The 25575-nt window shown below is 41.2% G+C and overlaps 1 protein-coding gene across 1 annotated transcript in view; it reads left to right on the top strand.

Moving 5' to 3' along the window:
• KCTD3 (potassium channel tetramerization domain containing 3) overlaps positions 1–24751 on the top strand; it is a gene marked incomplete at its 5' end in the record, with an annotated part of 45997 nt that extends 21246 nt beyond the window's left edge. Inside the window, 9 exons of the mRNA XM_025209558.1 lie at positions 691–806; positions 10193–10280; positions 10447–10563; positions 12183–12353; positions 16438–16593; positions 19617–19713; positions 22030–22214; positions 22306–22444; positions 23468–24751. Coding sequence (XP_025065343.1) covers positions 691–806; positions 10193–10280; positions 10447–10563; positions 12183–12353; positions 16438–16593; positions 19617–19713; positions 22030–22214; positions 22306–22444; positions 23468–24032 — 1634 coding nt within the window. The remainder of the gene's footprint in view (positions 1–690; positions 807–10192; positions 10281–10446; positions 10564–12182; positions 12354–16437; positions 16594–19616; positions 19714–22029; positions 22215–22305; positions 22445–23467) is intronic.
• Positions 24752–25575: the final 824 nt, after the last annotated feature.

Consider the following 25575-nt stretch of genomic DNA (forward strand, 5'->3'; position numbering starts at 1 on the left):
TCCCCCCCCCCCCCCAAAAAAAAGAGATCATAACATGAATGCTTTTAAGTAAGACTAGATTGCATTAATAATCCTTGTTATTGCATTTGTTTCCCTTGGTTAGTAGGACTGATCTCTCCTGGCCACAATTTTGTTTCTAAAAGTATATTTTTAAAAAGCAGGCAAGTTATTTGGGCACACCTTTTTTTTTTATTATACAGTGACCATAGGGGTTTATGCTGATTTAGGTGGAAGCCATGAAATGATATGGGAGGAATTAGTGTATCTTGCAAGACCATGAATCTACCACTCCAGAATTTTAACTGTGCCTTTCCTTTAATCGTGGGGTCAAGATGGATGACATACTACACAAGGGCATTTTAATGCTTCATTGAAGTTGAGTTTGAGGCCTTGGGCTTCACGTGGCTGTAAAGGAACAAAAGATTCTTTGTATTGCAGCATGAATTTTGCCACCAAAGAGATGCTGACCTCATTGGCATATTGCTGTACACAAAGTAGAAGTGGTTTAAGTTCATAATAAAGTCTACCACTTTGTTAGGTACTATACAAATACAAAATGAGGCTTTTTATTTAGGCCCTGATGTAATAAGCCAGGCATGTAGTAGTAGAGGAGACAGGTTTGATCTTTACTGTTTGTCTGTGCTTATTCTAAAAGCAGGCTTCACAGACTTGTTTTCGTTCAATTTTTAGGAGTATTCAGTCTTGGAGTCCCAGTGGATGCTCTCTTCTTCATTGGCAACCAGTTGGTGGCTACCAGTCATACAGGGAAGGTGGGAGTATGGAATGCAGTGACTCAACATTGGCAGGTGCGTTCAATTCAAGCATTTTATTAAGACAAGTATTATCAAAACTAACATAATTTGCTTGGAAACAAGCGAAATATCAATTTGTTTAGATATAGCTAATATAGATAATCAATATAATGCTTAATATTAGTAAGTATGTATGTAATATTGAATGCTATTCTGGTATCTGCACTTTAGTTTTATAAGGTACTGATATCTTAAAGTGCCCATCATCTTTATGCCAAAGCTTCATGTCTTTAGCACCCAATCTCACAAACTTTCAGATTTTTTCTCCTATGGTACCATGGAGCCCGCAACTTTATTTAGGCTCTTAAAATGTTTGACTGTTAATATTTATTATTTCTTGAGTACAAGTATGTTAAACCTCCCATCCTCGGGCTTCCATCCTGATTGTTGAAAAATTATTCTGTTCTTTTGGACCCTGTATTTGAACTTACATTTGTTGGGGAATTACATATTCATTATTACATATAAATATGACTGTGATTCTCAACAGCATATCTGGAATTGAGGATGGGAGTTTGAAGTATGGTACAGTGAGGGACTACATTCTTTTAATGGCACTGTATATCATGCCTCAAAGACCTCTATTTTATAGCTATACAGTCAGATACAGTGTGATTTTTTGTTTGTTTGTTTGTTTATATTATGCATTCTGACAACAGGAATAGAGATTCTTGGATTCCAGACAAGACCAAGGGAAGAGTTGGGCATTCATGCAAGAAACAAACCTTGTAACGCAGCCAGATGCATGTCTCCATGGCACAATATAGAGACAGATTATAATGAAATCCAAAAGGCTGCCTTGCAAATCTCAAGAGGCAGAACTGACCTGAGGCCTCCTTCTGTGACTGCCACAGTAGTGGTTGAATAAGTTCTGATCTGACCCTTAAGCAACAACCCTGCCAATGAATAACACGGAGAGTACAAAAAGGCAACCGGTACAGGACAATACTTTGCTTCTATAGAGCAGACTGACCTAATCTGTTTGCATTAAGTGAAACAAAGCTGAAGTGCCTTTTAAGTGGCCTTTTTTAACACCATAGAAAACGCACAAAAACTTTGAGTTCCTTTTTGCATTAATGATTTATTTACAACAGTAACAAATGCATGAATATTTTCACATGTTAACCCCTCCTGTCTCTCAAACCAGTATATCTTACAATACTGACGACCACAAGGCAGTAAAACTTAGTTTGAGGCCTTATTAAGGATCCAAAGTCTATATGATTTTGGAATTAAAGATCATAAGGCATAAAATGGTTCTTCTGATTGTTGTATGCCATGGGCTGGGATAACGGGAATTTTCTGGCAACAACAACAAGGTTTTCCATAGAAAAGGAAAGGTAAATTTTTCAGAATAAAACCTGATAAATTATGAAAGTGAATCAGATTTCAAAATGAAGATGCCACCATTGATTTTTTTTTTTCTTTCCTGTTCCTTCTTGCCATGCATAATCTAAACTGCTCTGCAGTTATGGGCTAGTCTTTTCGGGTTTTTATAAAACTAGTCCACAAATCTGAAATACACAGTACATTCCTCACAGCCTACAATAATTTACTACAGAAAGGTCACCATACACTGATCTCCGGTAGAAAACAGCTTGCTCCACCAGAACTGGAGGCTTTGGAGAACAAATACTTTGTTTGTGTTTATAGCTTGTTAGCAAACTGATTCCCATATAAACTAAACAAGTGCTCCATTCTCTTAAAATTAAGGTTTCTTTTTATTGATGTTTTCCCACAGTCTTTATGAATTTTTCATAGTTCAAACTTGCTTTTAAGAAGTTCTTCCTAGCCAGCTATTTTCCCTCTAGCTAAAAGGAGATGCTTTTGCATCTTATGTAATGCATCCTGAGGATGTTCTGAATTTTCCTTTGTTTGTAATAGATTTTGGCATCTCTTCCCTGATTCTCAGAAGTTTGGGCAGACTAGCTGAGGTGGCTTTCCCCTAATGCATGTTCCCTTGGCAAGATTTTGATGGCATATGATATAGCAAGAAAGTTGCAGGCATTAGATAATCTAGCACTGAAAATCAGTAATATGAGAACATTTAAGGAGTTAGATTTCTCAATCATTTGAAAATTAGATAACTGGAAACAACGGCTGTTTCATGCCAAGATTTCAATCTGTCAATAATGCTTGATAACCTTATGTGGCTCAAATTAAGCTACCTTGTAATTTTGGTCTTGTTTCTTGATCTATATTATTTAAGTTTCTATGTCTAGGCAAAAGTTTGGGTTTGGTTTTCTTAATAATTTTATTTGTTAGGTAACAAAGATTCAACATTGCTGTTAAAAGGTGAACTTGATCAGATCAAAATAACCACAATTGTAAGGTACATTCACTTTTTCTCAGCTTGGATTGAGCACAAAAATTATGCTACTTCAATACCTGCCTGTTGTGCTGGTAGCACTCAAAAATAAGTCAATACAGCTGTCTCACAAGCAGCATCATATAAGGGATGACTTTGCTTCATTTTATTCAATATATATTCCGGTAAGTTGAGTTCTTTAGTCTCCTGGAAAGTCTAGTTATATCTGCATTCTTTTTATCTTGATCACTGCTATTGGTAATTTGTCTTCAGTATTCATTTGTCTCTTTCTGGAGCAATCCATCACTTCAGGTTTTTTCCTTAAATAAGCCAAGAGTAAGATAATTGAAAGTATATTCCTAATTTGTGCCATTCTGGGGTCTAGTCCATTCATGTTTCTGTGAGAACTCAATCGTGTTGGGACTATGACTGGTACACTTGCCTAAATGGCATTTAAGTGATGAGATGCTAAGTCACTAAAACATTCTACACTTTTTAGAAAAATAAAGCTGGTTATTATCAAAAATACCAGTATACCAGCTAGTGTGAACCTCTTTTTGAGGAGACCTGCAGACTTTCATTGGGGTACCTTAGTTTGCTCATCTGGTAAAGCAACAGAATTTAATGCTATTATTCTATAGCCTCAGCCGGTGTAAACTGGCAAAGCTTCACATGTCGTGCATTTTTACCAGTGACAATTTGTATCATCAGAACATTATTCAAATGCTAAGCAATGCTAAAAAGTACATTAATTTCATTGAAGAAAATCAAATCCTTCTCCTTTCTGAACAGCTATAGCCTTCTTCAAGCCCTGCCATTGCTTTCAGTTTTATTGTGCAACAGCTTAACATTTAAGCGAATGTCTGTGTTGTTTTGTAACTTTCCATAGGAAAATTTTGGCATCTCTCAAGAAAATAAATTTGTAACCTTGGGCCATATTGGACATATTTTGGGGGGGGTTTATTATAAAAATATATTTCTCTATATATATTAGTTTATATATATCTGCTCTCTAACCTATTACATCCTAAAAAGGTTAAACCAATCCCATTACAGAAAACCACACCTGCGCCCTGAGCACCCATACAAAGGCCTGCTGGCCACCCGTACCCGTTACAATATCTGCAAATGCGCGCAACACATGCAGACTACAAACTCAGTCCTTTCTGGTCCCTCCTAACAGCCCTCCCTTCATGTCCACCCTCACCCCACTTCCGGGGTCAGGTACTTGGCTCAAAGAGTCTCTCCATCGTTGCTCCAGCTTCCACTGGAGGACCCGCTGCTGCTGCCATTGCTGTTGCCGCTGTCTTCCATTCCACTCATCTGTTCCTCTTCTCCTCTGCTTTCTCTCCCTTCGTCACTCGGCGGGGGTTGTATGGTCCTGTGCCATATATCCCTGTGCCGGATGGTGTTTGCTGAGTCTTCTCCGTCCTCTGCTACCGATTTCTGGTGGTAGGTTCAGAGTTCACTCAGCGCCATCTTCATGCAGCCCACTACTTCTACATCCATTTGTCTGTACAGGAGCAGATTCCTGACCTTCCACAAGGCGCTCCTGACACAGGATGCAAACTGTTTGAACCAAAGCGATGGGCTCCTCTGGTGTTTGACGAGGTGCCTATACAGCACGGCCTCGCTGGTTAGCCAGCTGATGCCGGTCGCTGCTTCGCATAGCTGCTGTACCCTCTTCCATACCTCCTTGGCACAGGTGCAGAGCTATAGGAGGTGCTCTATTGTCTCAGTGGCCCTGTGGCAGTTGGGCCACGGGCATCTGGGTCTTCCCAACTGCTCCTCTCTGTCTCTGGGCCTTCACTGGGAGAGCTTGGTGAGCTATCAGCCAAGTTAGGTCCCTGTGATCTTTGCGCAGCTCCTTGCGGTGGATGCGCTCCCACATGGCTTGGCATACATCTCCCAGGAGCAGGTCCATGGTATCCCTTTGTCTCACTGTCTCTTGGATCTTCCTGTGGCTTTTCATGGTTGCCAGGCCCATGTTCTGCAGGCCGTACATGTTACAGCATTGGTTCAAGGTCTCGTAGAACCAGGGCAGGTCCGTGATCCATGGCCTATGGTTAGTCGGGGTGAAGACCCCGCAGTGTCTCGGGATGTGCCCTGCAAAGTACCTCCCGAGACACGCAATTTTGGTGTCTGCCTCCGTTGCCAGCTTACAGATCATGCTCGTCATGTACTTGGCTCATAGGAACAGGAGGATCTCTGGCATGCCCCTGCCCCCGGCCCTCTTGTCCTTGCACAACATCTTCTGGGTGACCTTTTCCCATCTGGAGCCCCAGAAGAAGACCCACATGGCCCTCTGGATCCTGCGGGCGACATGCTCGGAAGGGGGGCAGACCAGTGCGGTGTACAGAAGCACCGGTAACAACACGGCCTTCACAAGTGCGCTGCGCCACCCCCTGCCCCCCCAATGGAAAGGGAATGCAAGTGCCACAGCCCCAGTTTCTGTTTTGCCTTGGCCTCAGTCTTCTCCCATGCTGTTCTGCCGCTCAGCTCCGGGTCAAAATCTGTCCCCAGGATCCTGACCACCTCATGGCGTACAGAGACCCCCAGGGATTCCAGGTCCCTGACTTCACCCACGGCCAGGCAAGTGCTCTTGCTTCGCCCCCATATTGGACAATTTTTTTTTTTTTTGGTAAAAATATATTTCTCTCTTTCTATAGATATATATAAACGATCCCATCACAGAAGAAGACCCGCACCTGTACAAAGGCCTGCTGGCCACCCGTACCTGTTACAGTGTCTGCAAACCACGCGCAGAATGCACAAAATACACTCGGTCCTTTCTGGTCTCTCCGACCAGCCCTCCCTACATGTCCGCCTATGTCCCACTTCTGGGGTCAGGTACTCGGCTCAACTGGTCTCATCCACTGGAGGACCTGATACTGTCCTCCTGCTGTTGTCACTGTTGCTGTCCTCCGTCCCACTTGTCTGGTCCTCTTCTCCGCTGCTGTCGCTCTCTTCTTTCCTTAGCAGGGGTTGTATGGTCCTGTGCCACGTGTCCCTTTGCCAGGTGGTGTTCGCTGCATTTTCTCCATCTTCTGCTACAGATTTCTGGTGGTAGGTCCGGAATTCACTCAGCGCCATCTTCACGCAACCCACTACCTCCATGTCTGTTTGTCTGTAGAGGAGCAGGTTCCTGGCCTTCCACAAGGTGCTCCTGACACAGGATGCAAACTGGTTGAACCGGAGCGAGGGGCTCCCCTGGTTTTTGGTGAGGTGCCCATACAATGCGGCTTTGCTGGTTAGCTGGCTGACTCCGGTCACCGCTTCACAAAGCTGCTGTACCCTCTTCCATACCTCCTTGGCGCAGGTACAGAGCCACAGGAGGTGTTCTGTTGTCTCGGTGGCCCCGTGGCAGTTGGGCCACAGGAAGCTGGGTCTCCCCAGCTGCCCTTCTCTGTCTCCAGGACAAATACACTGATTGGAACCAACCACAAGCATAGATTAATGCAGTTCCTCTGAATAAGCCATATGATGGCACCCATTGAGTGCCGTTCCTTTCAATACTGACTCTTTTCAAGTCATGGCGAGCCACTATATTGCATCCATTTCAACTTCCTCTGCATTCCCACAGCGGAGCTGCACCTTTCTTTCCCATTCCCAGTGATTCCTGTTTCTTCACCAGCCTTAAATTTCTGGCAAACGTCACCAAATGGTGCCACAAACAGTTCACCCAGAATCCTTCTATTGCTCCCTCTCTTGTCCTGTTGCATATGATTAGTATGGCCCCGCCCTCCATGATGTGAAGCCAGATTGGGTTCCCCTGTGCCTGATCTGCATATAATTTTTTGGAGGCTCCCATGATTTGTGTCACAAGCATCTGATTTCAGTCCGGGGGAGGGCTTATTGGCACATGTACTCCAGATCCCCTCAAAAGGATTTGTGTTAGCCCTTTAGTGCTACTATACACACATACTGGGCAGTGCTGAGCTGTGGAGTCACCATGGCTTGCAATCCTATCAACTCTGGTGGGACCCAGCCCAACAAATTATGTAGGGGTCTACAGAGATGCAGGTTGTAGCTGTACTGGTCTACAGGCAAAATGAATCTGAAATCGTGGTAGAGGTGATAGCTTTTATTAGACCAGCTAGATATTTCCAAAGCAAATCTTTATTTGTAAGCTTTTGGGCACACTTGCCCTTCTTCAGTCACAGGAGAATGTGAAGACTGTAAAATTTCTCCTAGGTGGAAATAAAACTTTATATTTCACAGGAGAGCTGAAGGTGTTATAAGGTCTCCTGGTTGGAATAATTCATTTTGTGCAAATTAGGCTCAGATAAAAGTTAGAACAGTCTATGTACCTCTATGTCTGGTGTCAAGCAGGAAGTTGAAGTATGTTTCTGTTTGGTTATGATATTTCACAGGAGGAGGAGGATAGATGCTCCTCTGGGCAGGAAATTCTCCTGTGTTGAGGCACTTTGAGCTCTGTGAACATGCAGACTGAGCTAGAACAATAGGTCAGGAGCCAGGGTGTCAGCTTTCAGGTTGTTCCAAGGTGTTGAATTAACTTCGTAATTTTACAAGACAAAATCATTAATTAAAAAAATGGCTATAATACAGTATCTTCCATGTTTCAGGGATACAGGTTGTAGCTGTGTGTGTGTGTGTGTGTGTGTGGTGTGGCGGTGTGTGTGTGTGTGTGTGTGTGTGTGTGTGTGTGTGTGTGTGTGTGTGTGTGTGTGACATTTGTCCTGGGGGGGGGATGAAAATTCAATCTTTGCATTCTCCTATGCCTGAGGGAGGGTGAGTGAGCCCAAAAGCTTGTATACAAAGACATTTTTTTGCAAATACCTAGTTGGTCTAATAAAAGATATCACCTCTGCCACGAGTTCTGATTCCATGTAGGGGTCTACTGATCTTGAGGCCGGGTGCCAACCGTTTTCATGGGTGGAGCATGGTGCACCCTCCGCCCCACCCCCAATGCCTGTGGCTGAGGGACCCCAGTGGTCCCAACCCGCTGCTGATTTGGGGTGAGAGGTGGGAACATATGATAGATGCCCTCACAGTCAATCATTGGTGAGGGGTAGGGGCGGAAGCAGTCTTGCCATGCCAGCAGCCCCCCTCCCACCTTTCCCTGCCCCGGCAGGCTATGCAGGTGGGCCACAGTAGCAACAAGGACTGCTGGTTCTTCAGAGGGAGCCAACATTTTATTTTCACTGAGGTGTTTGGTTTTTTGTTTGGTTTTGGGGGTTATTTGTTTGTTTATTTTCGGGGAGCCCACCAAAAGGATGGACCTTATGCTTTACTGCAGAGCCTGTGCTTTTCAGCGGGGCCTGCCCAAAATTACTATTTCCTTGAAAATTGCAGAATCGTGATATCTGTACATTCCTAATTATATGGTAAATCATGGACTAATATCATGTACAGTGGGCACATCTACATGAGATGTTTATTGTGGAGTTGCCTAATTGGCTCTGGAATAAACATCTCAGCATCTACACATGTAGTGCTATTAGGATGGAGTAAATTAACTCCACCTTAGGTTAGTACTTGTAAACACAAGTACTATCCTTTGGCAGAGATCTCCACTCTGCAGCAGCACATGTGTAGATGGTGATGGGGCTGGATGGGACACAAGGGCGCTTTGGTGCGGGGACTGCCTGCTGGCTAGCCTCACATTGTAGCGCATTTGTCCTGTAGTGAGCCCCTCTACAGTACATTGAGCTAGGTTGGAGCAGCCACAGGCTGGCAGGCTGACCCTGGGGATCTCTTGCCAGCCAGGGTTGCTATGACCTGGCTTAAGGTGCTGCAGTCCCAGGCACACGCTCCTGGTATCCACATTTGAACAATAAACTCCAGCACAATATGTGTTGGAGGTTATTGCTACACATTACTTGCATGTGTAGATGCACCCGGTTTGTACTATATAGAAGTAGGTGCTAAAGTGCTTCTTAAAAGTATGTTTATGGAACACCGGTACAAAAATTTGCAAAAGTTTTTTTGGTTTTTTTTAAAGTAATATGAATGAATTCTAGATGAACTGAAGTCTATGGGTACTATATTTAGATTACTACAGCCATGTTTAATTTTAAGGTTGGTGTTTTCAAATTTGCATGTACTCGGGGAGAGCAGGTTCTGACAGCAAGAAGAGGAGGAAGAAGCTGGCTGAGGAAAAATATAGGGGGAACCAGAGGGCAGAAGGGCTACCTGATCCCTCCAGATTTATTTTCCTTGCTATAGCAATGTGGGGAAGGGAGGGGGACAAATACAAAGCAAACCACCAATAATTAGATTGTGTACTTGGAAAATTATAACATTTATACATTTTCCATATATAGAATCTAATTATTCAGGGGTTATCTTATAAGCAGGGTCATCTTATATTCAAATAAATACAGTGATAGCTGTATGTAGTACAAGCAGAAGGCCCAGAGAGGAATTTGGAAGTTTAAGGAGGCCTTATCTGAGTGTTGCTTACCAGCCCCTTCAAAACTAGCAGGAGTTCCCAAAGGTGTTAAAAAGAGATAGATAGGCTTAAACATATTTGCAAGTGTTACTTTGGCACTCTTCTATTGCCCTGTGCTAAACGACATTAAATATCAGTAGGGGAAAAGAAAGATTTATATTGTATATAAAAATGTGTGTTGTTTAAGTATCAGGGTGTACTAATTAAAGGTGCTCTATCAACACTTCAGCTTTTGGAATTAAAACAGAAAACAGTGCACACACCATTGCCCCCTGTAAAGGCAGTCTTATGCTGAGTAAACAGTTGCTCCTTCTAGCTGGTGAGTGCGTATGTGTCTGCTCACTTTGAAGGTAGGTTGTCAAGCGCTCAGTGCTGACCCCGTCTACTCTAATTGGACTTGGTGATATAGCTCACAATGATATCATTGGTAACAGAATTATTGAAATGCTGAAAACTTTGAAAATCCCTCCCATATGTTTGTTTGTGATATGTACAGTATAAGAACCCAAAGATTTTTGTTTGGTGGTTTTTTGTTGTTGTTTTTAAATGGAATACAAAAAGCAGTAAAGTTCTTTTTGGTTTTTTTTTAAACAACAGATTCAGAATTGGAAGAAAGCAGTAAACTAATGTTTTGAATTTCCTTTACTGTTGCACTAGGTTCAGGATGTTGTTCCTATCACAAGCTATGATACTGCTGGATCTTTCTTGCTGTTGGGTTGTAACAATGGCTCTATCTATTACATAGGTAAGAACAAAAACATTACAAGATATTAAGATTGTATTGTTCCATATTTCTGCCAATCAACAGTTATTCTTAACAGAAATAAAATCTTATGAAGGGATGAAGTGGTTTTCAAATCGATTTCTAAATTTTTGCTCTTTGACTGTCCATAATACCTCTCTTTTGATAGACATGCAGAAGTTTCCCTTGCGAATGAAGGATAATGATCTGCTGGTGACAGAACTTTACCATGATCCCTCCAATGATGCTATTACAGCGCTCAGTGTCTACCTCACACCCAAAACAAGTTTGTATAAAACTTCAATTTGTATTATACTTCTCTGAAGGTCAACGAACAGTAAGGTTTCAGTAGCGCATATTTTAAGAATATTTCAGTTTTAAACAGCAGTTGCAGTGCCACGTTTATAAAGATTTGCTTATTCCATTAAAAAAACAAACCTGTGTTTTAGACTTACTTAGGCAGACAAGGTTCCTTGGGTGAATTTGATATCTTTTATTAGACCAGCCCAAATGGTTGGAGAATAGTTATTAAGCAAGCTTTCGGGTTCAAAAACCTTTCGTCAGGCTAAGGAAGCTTCAGCAGTTGGTGTGTGCTCTTCCTGGATGGCCTAACGAAGGGTTTTTGAACCCGAAAGCTTGCTTAATAACTATTCTCCAACCATTTGGGTTGGTCTAATAAAAGAGATCAAATTCACCCAAGGAACCTTGTCTGCCTGTGTCCTTAGACCAACACGGCTACAACCTAAACCCCTAAACTTACTTACACTTTCATGTCACCTGTATTATTATGTAAACTGTCATTTTGAGTGAGAATTTTTCTTAATTAAAAGAAATTCATTACGGTATTCTAGGATTTGGAATGTCCAAATATTATTGCTCCTGATCAAGATGGATTCATTCCCAGACCCATTTATGCAAATATTCATAGTATGAAACTCTTCTTTAGCAGTCTTGTTAGTCCTTCCTTCCTTTTTTTTTAAGACTCAATGTTCTTGTAACATCGTGTGGGTATGCTGACTGCATCCTACATGTCTCTCTTTTTTTTTTCTTTTCCCCAGCATGGTCAGATTGTGCCAAAGTTGCTTGCTGGGAATCTGTATGCAGGCATGAAAGGTCAATAAAACCTTCAAAACATGGGTTCAGACCAGAGGGTACTAACAACCTTTGCAATTTGGGGTTGCTTTTCTGCTCCTGTGCATGCTGAGCAGATGGCATGGTCCACAGCAAAGAAAAAAATATCTACTAAATGGCTATAGACAAAAGGGCATCTTATTTGGAAATAATACTTCAGCACTGATATATTTCACATGCACCACTGAGGTTTGCATTCTTCTCTCTCTTGTTAAGTGTTACAAGAAATCATGTCAGTAACAACACAAGTTTAATCTGTGTAAGTTACTATTTATAAATGTTTGGAAAATAATTGTTTTGTTTTGGTTTTTTCAAATGGGGCTAGGTGGTATGTCAGGAAAGATTTTGTTTCTTTTCCATAACTGTATTTATGATGCAACTGAGAGGGAAGAAAAGCTTGAATGACAGATTAGTCTTGCTGTTTTTCACTCTGAAAAACCCAGAAAGACTGCTTTGATGGTCTTACCATAGACCATCTGCATGATGGTCTGATTTGTTCTCTTCCCTCCCATCTCTTTTTTTGTTTTTGTTTTTTTTGAGGAGGGGCAGGGAACCAATGCAGGAGGTACTGGGGTACATACTATACAATAGTAGATGGCGAATGATTGCCTTGGAAGTAAGCTCACTGACTTTGTGACAATTTCAAAAATGTTTAAGTTCATTAGTTAGGAGTGCTAAAATAGTTACTTACATCAGTACAATGAATAATGTTTTACCTCTTTAAAAGGAAATGTTGGTTTTCAGAAGACATTTCTGTGGTTGTTCCTGTTGTAGGTGTAAGTGGCAATTGGATTGAGATTGCATATGGCACCAGCTCTGGAGCAGTGAGAGTGATTGTACAGCACCCTGAAACAGTTGGGTCCGGCCCTCAGCTTTTTCAGACTTTCACAGTTCATCGAAGTCCTGTTACAAAGATCATGCTCTCCGAGAAGCACCTTGTGTCAGGTAATCTTGTTTACCTGCACATATGCACATGGATTACTTTTTTCTGCCTTTTTCATTTCTTAGCATAGTCATGAATTCTTTCCTTTTCCTTGGACTCCTATTAGTTTGAATTTGCTAACTCCTTATTAAACGTAAAGGGAAAACTTCTACATGAGCACATTAGGGCAAAAACAGCTATTAAAACAATGAATGGAACTGAGAAGATTAAGTGTGTTGAAGATTCGGTTGAATATATTATTGTTGCAATGCATCCCATTTTGGCATCTATAAGCAGTGAAAATAGGGTTGAAATGATTTATATGCTTGTCCTGGTCTTTAAGTTCTTCAAGATGCAATATATTTTACAAATATTTAATATCACATTTGCAGTAACTTGTAATTTCCTTCACAGAGAGAAATACAAAAGCTGCATAATTAGATACTAATTTCTGTAAACAGCAGCAAGATATGGGTTAATTAACCTCCTTCTCTATATATTGCAGGGTGTTGGTGGTGGTAGTTCTACGTATAGCTGTAAATCTCTACTGAAATAAATCTGAGCAGAGACAGCCGTCATATGGATAGAGAACTGTAAAACAGTTGGACTGCTTTGCATCATCTTATCCATAGCACTATATTTAATTTTGTTTCATTAAAGAAAGGCAAGAAAATTTCTAAGAGGACTTGTTCATGCATAAATCCTTAGAGTAAATGCACTAAATGTGTTTTGTATGAATAGTTTCATGTTCAGATGAACTTGCACACACATTTGAAGGTATTTATATCAGTTCTCGACCTCTTGAAGGCTCAGATCATGTGCTGTAAAGCAGGCAATTTTGAAGACTAATTTATATTAAAGAATGTTGTTAATACTGAATTTTTAAGCCAGAAGGGATCTCTGGGATCATCTAGTCTGATATGCCCAAGGCAGGTTAAAGAACCTCACGCAGTAAAGACTTGGTTGCATGTTATACTCAAGACTTGTTTTATTTAGATCATAGTAAGCATTACTATGAGTTAGAAAGCTGTCTGACCAGTGTTATGGTAATGCTTGCTACAATATAAATAAAATGTATTGTAAGCCCTGGAGTCCTTGAAGACTGCTGCACTGCAGTGTATGGTTGCCAGGCCTGGGAACATCAGACAGTGTTGCAGTCTGCCCCCCACACCAGTCTCTCCTCATTGTATTACATGTTAGGTAATATATTTTGGAGATACTCCTTGACAGAGAAGTCGTAACTTTGCTATGCTATAATGGCACTTAGCATGTGTTTTACTGCTTGAACACTCAGCTGCTTGTATTTTAAGTGCAGTTAGCACATTCCTGGGCCCTAATTTGAAGAGTGACGGAGATTATTCTTAACTGTGGTGTAAAAAATACTGGCAAACTCAGAACTGTGAGTTAGAGCAGTGGGGACCAACCTTTTCAGCCAGCGTGCAAAAATGTAAGCTCTGCACCATCCGTGAGTGCTATTTGGGTGCCCTTTCCCTGCCTTATTTGCTGCTCTGCTTTGTGCTCCATGCCTTATCTGCCAGCGTGCTGCCTGCTCCCTCTCCGATCTGCTGTGTGCTACAAACAGAGGCTGCCCATACCACTTGTGGCACATGTGCTTCTGACCTCGCTTAAATTAGAGCATCCATCTCTTTCTGAAAGACATACATTTGGATTTAAAGGTTCCAAATGGTGGAAAATTAACTAGTGAATCAGCTTGCCAAATGAAATGGTATTCACTGTGTTCTTTGTATTTCAGTGTAGTCTCTTAAATCATTTCAGAAACAGCCACAAGCAGATATGAAAAACTATAGCAACACTATGATAGATTGTTCTCTTTGTTGACTAAAAGCTCATAACAGCCATGCAGGATGGATAGATATGGACTGTTTTACAGCCCAAAACAAACCAAAGGTTAAAAGTCAGGACTTGCACAGTACAACCAGTGTGCGTAGGATAAGTCTGGGCTTTTTTCAAATGTGTTTAACTTTATTCATAGTCCCTGTCTCAACATCATACTGATTTTGCTAAATCATTTTTATTCAGATATCAAAACGACGATTACTCATGATCACCTTTTTTTCATGTTTTCAATCAAATCATTGTTTTCTGCATTTTTATATACCTATCCCAACCAAGATTCTTCCTAATTTGAAAACAAGCACATATGCTATTTTTGGAGTTTCTAGCCCTTTACAATTGTGGAGAACAATAGTTGGAATTGTTTAAATGTTGTTTGCCTGAGCCTGGTTTGCGCACTTTTTTTTGTATTGATAAAACTTTTGGTTAAAGCTGTGACTTTTTTTTTTTTTTTTCCCTCTCTCTTATCTGCTAAAATCATTACATTTGTTTCCCCTAGTATGGACACAGTTGCATTGATATAAAAGTGTCTCATAGTGACAGTTTATTCTGCTAAGCTAAATAGCTATAGGCACCTTGTGTAACTGCCAGCAACAAGGACATTGTATTGAATTAATGACAAATGTATTATGTAGTACACATTGTTTGTATAGACAAACCTAAAGTCAGTGTGAGAGCCTCCAAAAGATGTGAACTTTGTATTAAAATGGAATAAAAACCATTCTTTAATTATGACAATATGTTTATCAATATAAAACTTTTGCTGATGGATTTATTTTAGCAATGATGTCTGTCCAAGAATTCAAATTTCCTTTCATGCTTGCTTTGCCTACAGAGCCCTTCTCCAGCTGTCAACACCCAGTTTCTTGCCCCTAACTACACAATATAGGTTTTGAATACAAAAAAATCTGGAGCACAGCACAGGTTTAAAATACAGGGACAGTGTACAGTAAAATTGGTTTAATACTGCACATAACATATGGACTTGAACAAGTCTTTACTCTTTTTAATTGCTTTTAATTTGAAGCTCCTTCAGCATTTCTAGTCTCCTGCTCCAGAGTTGTTGTAGTAGTAGTACTACTACTACTACTAATAGTAAAAGAGAGACTTTTTCCTGCAGAATTTAAATGCAGTTTTCCAGAGATTAAAGAGGTATTTGTTTGTAAAAGCAAAACTTCCAGTCCAGCTGATTTGCAGTAGGCCATGAAAACTTTTTTGCCTAAGTGTTACTGGTTGAAATCTAGCCCATGTCAGTAGTAACTGAGATTTGGTTATATCTGGTCATTAGCCAATGTGAAATGTATTTGGAGAGAGGATTTTTTTTTTTCCAAGGAGCAAAGTGTCAATATTGCAAAAACACTATTACTTGCAGCCAACATGCTTGTTTGCAATTTCTGCAGATGACTAAAGGCACAGAGAGACTGAACTACACTTTCACGTATAGATAAGTGAGGCCTGTTGACAGCATGGTGTTTAAGAGGCTACAGTGCAGCTGCTTGCACTGTATTTGATTTGTGGATTGGATTTTGAGGCACTTCAGACTAGATTTTTGTTCAGCTAGTATGGGATTGCGGTTGCGTTGATATTGTAGCTCCTCAAGTGATTAAATAAAGGATTAATTGTCAATTGAAATGAAGCATGAGGAGTCATCCAGCCTATAACTGGATGGGAGGGTGGGAGAATGAGAGGTTGGTCCACCACTTTCTCTGCTGAGATCTTTTCACATCAATATCATATTCAGTTCATACTGCTGGAGGAGAATAATGCAAGTGAGTCAGAGTAGCCACTAGCGCTGCTTAGCTAAGGAGCCAAGAACAGTAGATGAGATGGGAAGGTAAGAAGAGTGATTGATTTAAAAATGTAAGATGACAATTTTAAGAATCTTTAATGAATTTTGCTTTCTAGCTCACTGAAATATAATATGAAACTTAATATCAGCCATTCTACAAATGCTTCTTAAAAACCTTCCATTGCAGTATTTGTTATGCTTTGTGAGAGTAGGAGAGAGCAGGACAAAAATTTTCGAGCCTGAGAAATGTGAAGAAAGCTTGCAAGTAGAGATCATCGCTTGAACCCCGTGTGATGCTGATTTAGTGTAAGACCTAATGGCTTTGGTAATAGCCTGAAAGTTTATAGCTTATAAATTCAAAGGTCTGCTTAAAAAAACAAAAAAGGAAGAATTAAACCCAAAAGTTTCTTTCTTGGAAAGAATCCCATGTCTTTACTCTCTTCTTTTCTGTTTTTTTTTTCTAGTTTGCGCTGATAACAACCATGTTCGGACATGGACTGTTACTCGTTTCAGAGGAATGATTTCGACACAGCCAGGTTCTACTCCCTTGGCTTCATTCAAAATCTTGTCACTGGAGGAAACAGAGAGCCATGGCAGTTACTCTTCTGGAAATGACATAGGTAGGCCGATATATTTCTCCATTACTGCATACTGGACTTTTGGAGTGCTGCTGTGCTTGGGGAGATGCATTGAAATTCAGTTGGGGGTCCCTGGTCTTAATTGTATTCTCATTTTAATACGGGCATCACTGACACTGGCATCAGTAAAGTGGCTGTGATTCTCAGTAGTTACAGTTACAGGAGAGTCAGATCAGCTTGCCTCTTAAATGTTGTAGTGTTTCTTATATTTCTCATTGAAAATTAATTCCTAGTAAGGGTGGGTAAAGTCACGTTGACTTTTTTTTTTTTTTGCTTTGCCCATTTCCATTAAATGATGCAAACTGTTTGCCTGTTTTTCTGGCTTATACCTTACTTTCCTGAAATGATTATCTAAACCAGTGGGTCTCAAACTTTTTAGACTCAAGGTACCCCTCCATAGCTATTTAAAAAAAAAATAATTTTTTTTTATAAGTTCTGTAGGTCTGACTTCAAACAGGCTCCCCCCTTCCCCAGATGTATTTGTATGTCCCCGTTAGCACTTAAGAGAGCTCAGTAAGACTAAAACAAAAATTGAATTCTAGAAGAATGATTGTATCAATGGGCAGATCCAGGTTTTTGTATAACTGAGTGTAGGAGCAATGGCCATACCCCCACTTAATGCTTCTCCCCACAATAACCTGCCTTGGGACGGGCAGACGATACCACGGGAGCTGCAGCTGGGGACTTTTTAAAAAAAGGAAGTCTCAATTGGGTTAGAATCTCTTCCCCTCCCCTCCTGTTCACTCTCTTCCCCACTGCCCTATACAAGTTGCTTTGTGGTGGAGTGTTACTGGGGACAGCAGTGATGAGTGGATTTCCCCCTCCCTGAGCCTGCTGCCAGGCTGGCAAGAAACACCCAGGGGGATGGAGCAGGGAGAAGTAACCCACCCACTGCTGCTGCTGTCCCAGGCAGGAGCAGCTGTGGACCTCCCTCTCTCAGAGCGCAGCCAGAGACAGTAGCTGTGGTGGGCAGGGGAAGGAGGGAAAGGGACAGGATATGCTGTTGAGCATGGCAACAGAATTCTTACCGGACTTGGGTCCCCAGCTGCTACTACTGCAGAGTGGTCCAAAAAGATGGTATCACTGCACTCACTGTGAATTTGCCCCTAGGTGTTTTAGTAATAGTTGCATCTAGAGGTGCACTGATATATTGGTCCATATTATATCAGCACTGATAAAACGAAAATTGATATTATTGGCAGTCGGCTTTTTTTGGCCAGTGTAGCTGATTAATGTCATCTACTTTAAATGCTGCATGCGTGTGCACAGCCACAGCACGCATACAGCCAAGAATGCAGCCAGGCAGCTTGGAGAGCAGAGTCTGGCCGGTAAGTGTGTGGGGGGATAGGGGTGTGAGGGGGGCAGATGAAGGTCCCATGGTGAGGGAGGGAGTGATGCTGAGACTGGGGCAGGTGGCCAGCCGGGGTGGGGCGGGGCACAGGATGGAGCCACTGGTGATTTGTATGGGGGGAGTGGAGGGGACAGCTCCCGCAACTGTGCACAGCCCCACATATGTGCACAGGGTGGGCGCAGGCTGCCTACTGTGGGTTCAAGGCCAGGGGGCTGCACCAGCCTCTTCCTGGCAGGGGGTCTGGGCTGGGGTTGCAATCGGGCTAGGCAGCGTGGGCAGAAGCAGCGCCGGGAGGGGTGGTTATGAGGTGGGCTTACAGCTACCCCAGAATTCACCATAGCTCTCCTCCCAGCCCCACTGCTGCCACCTGCCCCAAGCCCAGAGCAGGCAGCCCGCCCTTGCCCCACGCACAAATCTGGGGGGCACATGCTTCCTGTGCCTCCTCCAAGGGTATATGCAGTGGGAGGAGCTGTCCCCTCTCCACGTGCCCCCGGACGAGCTGTCTGCGGCTCCGTCCTCCCCCGGCTGGGCAGCACCTGCTTCTGCCCCAGCCCCACTCCCACCCTCATCGTTGGGGCCTCAATCTGCACCCCCACACCCTTCCCTCCCCTTGACAGTCTTACTGGCCAGACGCTGCTTTCCAAGCTGCCGGGCTGCATATTGGCCAATTTATGGCTGGTTAATAATCAACCATTGGTATCAGCCCAAAAAATCTTTATCGGTGCACCCCTAGTTGCATCTGTATCATATTACAGAGTCCATCACTTTCTTATTATATGTAATGTTTTATTAACCCTTCTTAAAGTAAAGGTGTAACAAAATGTAACAATTTAAAGAGAGGTCTGTGCAGCCTGAGGCTGTGCTGTGTTAAACCTGCTCCAAGTGCCTGAACTCCTAAAGCTGAAGCAGTATAGCCACACACAGGCAGAGCTTACTGGCATGCATGTAGCACGTATGTAGTTTGGGAGTTAATCCTTTCAGACCAGGCATGTGATATGGGCCCAGCGCACACATCCACGTGGCTAACTTGCTTCTTTGCGGTTCAGAATTAGGCAAAACTGAACACCTCTCCTGTTGGGTTTCTTCAGGTTAGTATTCCATAATTACACAGCACAATACAAAAGCACTGTTTTGTCTGCTAAAGTGCAAATCAGCATAGACTCCAGAATGCGTGTGATTTTAATATGATTCCAGATTCTTGTAAGATGTCTAAATATAGGAAATAGGCAGACAAGGTTCTCTGGCTAGATGTGGTTATCTTTTATTAGACAAACTAAACAGTTGGAAAAATTGTTCTTTGCAAGTTTTGGGGTACAAATGCCCTTCTTCAGGCTTAGGGAAAGTCTGTTGGTGTATGTCTGCCTTCCTGGGTAGAATAGGAATCAAGATCCAGGAAAGCACACAAACACCAACAGACGTTTTCTCTGTCCAAGAAGAAGGGTGTTTGTGCCTGAAAGCTTGCAAAGAACAATTTTTCCAACTATTTAGTTTGTCTAATAAAAGATACCACATCTACCCAAAGAACCTTGTTTGCCGATGTCCTTAGAACAACACAGCTACAACCAACAACCTTAAATATAGGAAAGTGATTTTTATTTCTATTAAATGTTGAAGGAATGTGTTTTAAAATGCATACTTCTCTTTCTAACTCCAGGACCATTTGGAGAGCGTGATGATCAACAGGTGTTCATTCAGAAAGTTGTTCCCATCACTAATAAGCTTTTTGTGCGGTTATCTTCTACAGGAAAAAGGTAATTACCACAGCTCTGCTTTCAAGCAGTTGTTTGTTTATTATGGCTACCTGGTGCAGCTCACCTAAAATCCATTTGCTGTACTTTGCATGCATGTATAAAATAATATGTATACACGTGCACACATTTAGGCATGTGTGCATGTATATACAGCTATACCAAGAACTGACAAGGTTTCTCTAATATCAAATGCAAGTATCAGATCACAGACAAGATTTTTCTTGTTCTGTGGTTGCAGGACAACTAGCATAATCACAAGTTACCTTAAAATAGTTGTCCAGTGACTATAAAAACAGTGATATATCTATACATACATATTTACAATGATGGCCTTATTGGTAGCTTTCACTTTCTGTAACTGAAACTCTCAGTTTTTTGGGAAAAAAAATACCAAGTAGTACAAAAAAGTAAAAGTACTGCTGAGAGAGAATTTTTAAATTATTTGTAACAAAAGCAAGGCCAAAGACCTGGAACATTTTATTATTTGAATAAGACCTTGAGTCAAACTAGTTGTCACAATATTAAATAACTTGCGATTAGGTTTTTCTTTCTTATTCTGTGTTCCAAAATAACCCTTCCCCATTCACATGGATAGGAAAACAGGACTCCAGGTTCTCTTTACAACAGTCACGCCAATTTAATGTATCTGTGGGCTGTTCAAAGTCATTTGTAAAACAGATATACTTGCCTCAAGGAGATTTTGTCTGTCTTGATCTTTGTCAAGTGCTTCATTTTTCTTTGGACAAAAGGAGCTAAATAAAGACATTAAAATCAATTTGTATTGTACTTGTATTGCAACAGTAAAATTGTGTTACGACCAAAGTGTAATTTTCAGTCTTCCCAGTAGATGTTAAATTATGTTGCTGATTTTGGAGTCACTTTTTTTTGTGTTCTCCTATATGCTTCTGTACAACACCACCTTTTGTAATAAGTAAATAGATTATACGCTTCCTTTTTAAACCACATAAAATGCCAGTGATGGGGTGGCAATATCCCAGGTGCTTTTGAAATCCCTGGCTATTATTTGAAGAAGATAGACCGGGTTTTAAATTGAAACTACTGATGCCATCTCTCTCTGTTAGTAATGATTCACTGTACCTACGATATGACACATCATTTCTTAATTGCTTAATCTTGTAATGAGTGAAACTCTTCAGAAGAATCAATCTTTTGCATCATAGTTCATTACATAAACTCATAAGCAACTCTTAAAAGAATTAGGGGATTACATTTTCTGTGCATCCAGGCTAGCTGTGTGACAGCTTGTTTAGTTTTTTTTTTTTTTTTAAAGTAAATAACATTAGAAAGCTGGTAATATGTTTGGAGGCCAAGTAATCTTCCCAATAAGTGTTCTAAATCTCTGTGATTTAGTGTTATACACATGCAATGAAGAAACTGCCAAATGTTTATTAAAATTAATGTTATATTAGGGTAAATTTTAGCAAAGTAATAATTCAAAACCCACTTCAGATCTGACCTGGTCTTGTTCCCTGCCCTCTTGTATTAATGTAGACACTGTGTGCTTTTACTTCTAATCAACCTGTGCTTCTGCTTGATAACTTTAAGCCTGAAATGTTGATGCCATCAGTAGTAATTCTGAGGAAAGAAAAGAAAAAGGAATTGGGTAATCTTGTCACTTTTTCTTCTCTCTGATCCTTAACCAAAAAAGAGATTTTTTTTTTTCTGTACAAATGGCCTATTTCCTTTGTTTAGTCAGTTTGAAAGTGAGGTATTGAGGTTTTTTACTTGCATTTAAACTTTTCTAAGGGCCAAATGCAGGCATAAAATGTGCATTAGGGACAGACTGGATGACCCAAATACTGCTCACTCTGGACTATTGCGGTAGAACCAAAATTTTTAGCTTAACTTCTGTCACTTTTTAAACAAATATACTGTTTTTGTGCATGGTCTCAAAGCCAGTATTGGAGATTTAAGGATTGTGCTACTCCAGTGAGATCAGCACTTGTACAAGTGAATCTAGAAGTCTGTAGCTCAGATTCCTTTAAAACTAGTAAATTCATGAGCTGTATTGGGCGCTCTGTGCATCCCTCTCAAATTGGAATGGGGAAAAGTGGGCGAGAGACCCAAGGTTGACAGAGAACTTTTGCAGTTCACTGAAACTTAAGGATGAAAGTCCATTATCCCATAAAACAAACCATAGCTCCTCCCAGCCATAGTTTAATTCTTTTAATAAAAAAACTAAGCCTTAATCACCTCCTAAGGTATAGTAGACTTATTTCACAGATGTCCAACCATTAGCTCTTAGTATTGCTACTATTGTGTTTAAACGTTGGTTGTTTCTGTTTTTGTTCGTAGAATCTGTGAGATCCAGGCAGTAGACTGTACTACAATTTCATCATTTACTGTAAGAGAATGTGAAGGATCCAGTAGGATGGGCTCAAGGCCACGTCGCTACCTCTTCACAGGCCATGCAAATGGCAGCATTCAGATGTGGGATCTGACCACAGCCATGGACATGGTTAATAAAAGTGAAGACAAGGGTAGGGTGCAGTGTAATGGAACTTACATTTTTTTCAGTTGGAATGCTAGTGTTAGATGTGATGGGTGATCAGTATCTCTCTCTCCCCTAAGATATAGGGGGTCCAACAGAAGAAGAGCTGCTTAAGTTGCTTGATCAGTGTGATCTGAGCACGTCTCGCTGTGCCACTCCTAACATCAGTCCAGCCACTTCAGTGGTTCAGCAAAACCGTCTGCGGGAATCAAATTCCAGGTAAGCCAGAGTTCCCTGTTGCACACTGTAAGGTGAATAGAGCCAAGGTTGGAGCTCGGACTTTCAAACTTCAGCATTTGATCTCTCTTTACATCTAACTTTCACTTTGGTTCCTTTAAACAAGTGCCCTGATTTTTTTTTTTTTTTTGCAAGGCAAGCGTACCTCTAGCTCCTATTAAATTTGTATGTTCACCGCTCGAGGACTGAGTGAGACCTTGCTTGTGGATATCAACAAATTGGATGTTCCAAGAAAATGTTACTTCCAACACTAGGACAAACACAGCTGAGTTTGTTTGGAAATGAACAGCTCTGAAATATTCCCAATTAGGAACATCCTTTATAAGTCACATTTTTCTTTGGTTAGAAGGCATTCAGCTGATAGGATACAAGTCTCCAAGTGTTTAGAAACTTTTCCCTTACATCCATGTTGCTCAATCTTTATTCCCCAGCAGGCCAGATGGACAGTGCTCAGTACGTCCGTAGGCCAGATCTGGCCAGTGGCCCTGATCCAGCTTCTGGGGCAGGCACTGGGGAGCTCTTCATGGTCACATGGAGGGGGGGCAAGGAACAGCCCAGCCCCGATTCAGCTGCATAGGGGAAGGGCGTGTGGCCTGACACCAATTTGACCATACAGGGGAGAGGGGGTGTGGGAATTTGGCAGCAGAAAGGGTGGCAGTGTTAATTGCCCCTGTTTCCCTACTGTCAAATTTCCCAACCTGTGGGGAGCCCTATAGACCAGATGCCATGGCTCCACAGGCTGCATTTGGTCCATAAGCCAGAGGTCTAGCACTCCTACCTTATGTAAATGACTGATTGCCATGGATCACACAAATATATACTCTGTTAACGACCGAGAATCCAGGCCAAGTAGCTTCCTGTGCGTTTTTACCCTCTCCTTTGCAAGCAGTCTCTCACCTCTTGAAAATTAAGCTGAAATGTGAGAAATTTGAAAGTGATGTTTGCTAGTATCAGTATGTGTTGTGACTAATAGACCAAACTGTTTACTGTCAAATGTATTTTCAGTCTCCAGTTACAACATCACGAAACCATCCATGAAACTGCTACATATGGCTCAGTGAGGCCATATAGAGAGAGTCCTTTGTTAGCCAGGGCAAGGCGGACTGAGAGTTTTCACAGCTACAGGGATTTTCAGACTTTCAATCTAAACAAAAGTATGGTGGACAAAGCTGTCCCTGAGAATGGCAATCTGAGTCCACTACAAGCTGAACCGAAGAAGATTGCAGGTGACAGCAATGGAACTGATAGAAAGGCAGCAGTACTTGAAGTAAGAGCTGCTAGAACATCAGATGGTGGAACAGAGGTTCAGAAAATGCCTGAAAGCACTTTGGAATTGAAGAAGAGAGGAACAGATGATGAATGTGAAACCCGCTCAGAGAATAAAAAGAAGATTGGATTTGAAGGAGGAGGGTTCCTGGGGAGAAAGAAGGTGCCTCTTTTGGCATCTTCACCAATCATTGTGGAAGGAGGCCCTGAATCACCTGGTACAGCATCCCCATCACCTACAAAGGCTACCACTTCTCCACGGCACAAGAAAAATGACTCCTCCTGCCAAGACTATAGCTTGTGAAAATGCTGTTCATGGTGCACGTTTGCTTGCAAGAATTCAAATGAAAGTTTAACACTAAACTGGATGCTGTTTTTACACTACAAATTTAACAGGTTTAATTTTGGTGTCTTTAACTGAAAGAATTAAAACTGGACTAAGGCTAAACTGAGATTTAATTTGTTTTTCTAAAACAACTACATTGGTTTACAGTACAAACAACAAACACTTTTAGAAGTACTTTAAATCTGTTTGGCTTTATATAACAATATGAAAATGAAGTACAGTACTTGGTACAAAATATAGATGTAAAATCCTATTTAATGAAGTCCAGCATGCACTACAGTGTTTGTCGTGGGGAGAGCTTTCTAGTGTGGGTAACTTTCTGATTACTATTACTTGACCTTTCCCCTTGCAAGCACCAGAATATTAAATGCTTGTCACCTGCTTAATAGTCTTAAAGCTATGTATTCACATTGTTTGCAGTTGTGAGGCCGCCCACCTTGCTCATTTTGACCTTTTAAAAATTTGATCTGATAGAAAATGAATTGATAGAAAGCTGCTGTTGCTGGAGTTTGCCTTGTTTGAAGCGCCACAATTATTTTTTCAGTATTAAGAAATTTGACATATTTTAACTTTATATGCTGTCTTGTTAAGCTTACAGATGCTGTAAAAACATAATTTTGCATATATTTGTTCTAATATTAAAGCGCAAAGGAAGTAATTGGTGGTTGAGTATTGGGTGTTTTATATTTTTCTCCTTTTTATTCTTCCAGACAGTTTTGAAATATAAAATGTAACCTATTGGTATGGAAAAGCTTACATTTTGCTCCATATAATACTAAGAAATGAAGTAGTCATTCCTTCATAAGCCGTTCACACTCACCTTTTTATTAAAACGGCTGCTGAACATCGGTGATTACTGTGCTTTCCCTATCATGAGCAAACATTTTCAGATGGCAAGCCCCAGATGCTAGGTTGAGGTTCCCCACCCACCCATTTTTATTTTATGGTGTTAAGCAAAAAAACAAAACAAAGCATGCATGGAACATGCATACACATACATATGCATGCAATACTTTCCATACAACAAAGCTGTATGGAAAGTATCCTTTTCACTTGATAGTTCCCCTTTATGAAATATGTTGGTTATAACGGGTAAATCTAGTGGGTATAATGGGTTTTAGCTTGTTGTAGCCCTTATTATATAGGTAGATTCTTTTAGGACTCAGATTTTATAAACCCAGAGATCATAGAAGATATGTAGCTGCTTTTTCCTACTCTTTCCATCACCACCCAAAATGTTAAGATAACTTCAAAACACAAAAAAAGCCAAGATAATGAGCTGCTGAGTAAGATGACCATTGCATGTTTGCTGCGAAACTGGGTGGAAGCACAGAAGGACCAGGTAAGAAATGGGTGTCCAAGGGGAAGTGCTGAATTGGGGAATGATTATGCTCTCGGAGAGTGCCCAGAAATGAAGATTTGGAGTTACACTAGTTCCAAATGAAGCAAGAGTTGCAGCTTATGGAAAAGAAAGCTGGTGAGCTCATGTCTTATGCTTCTT

This window comes from Alligator sinensis, unplaced genomic scaffold (assembly GCF_000455745.1).
Source record: "Alligator sinensis unplaced genomic scaffold, ASM45574v1 scaffold842_1, whole genome shotgun sequence".
In the NCBI taxonomy this organism is placed as follows: domain Eukaryota; kingdom Metazoa; phylum Chordata; order Crocodylia; family Alligatoridae; genus Alligator; species Alligator sinensis.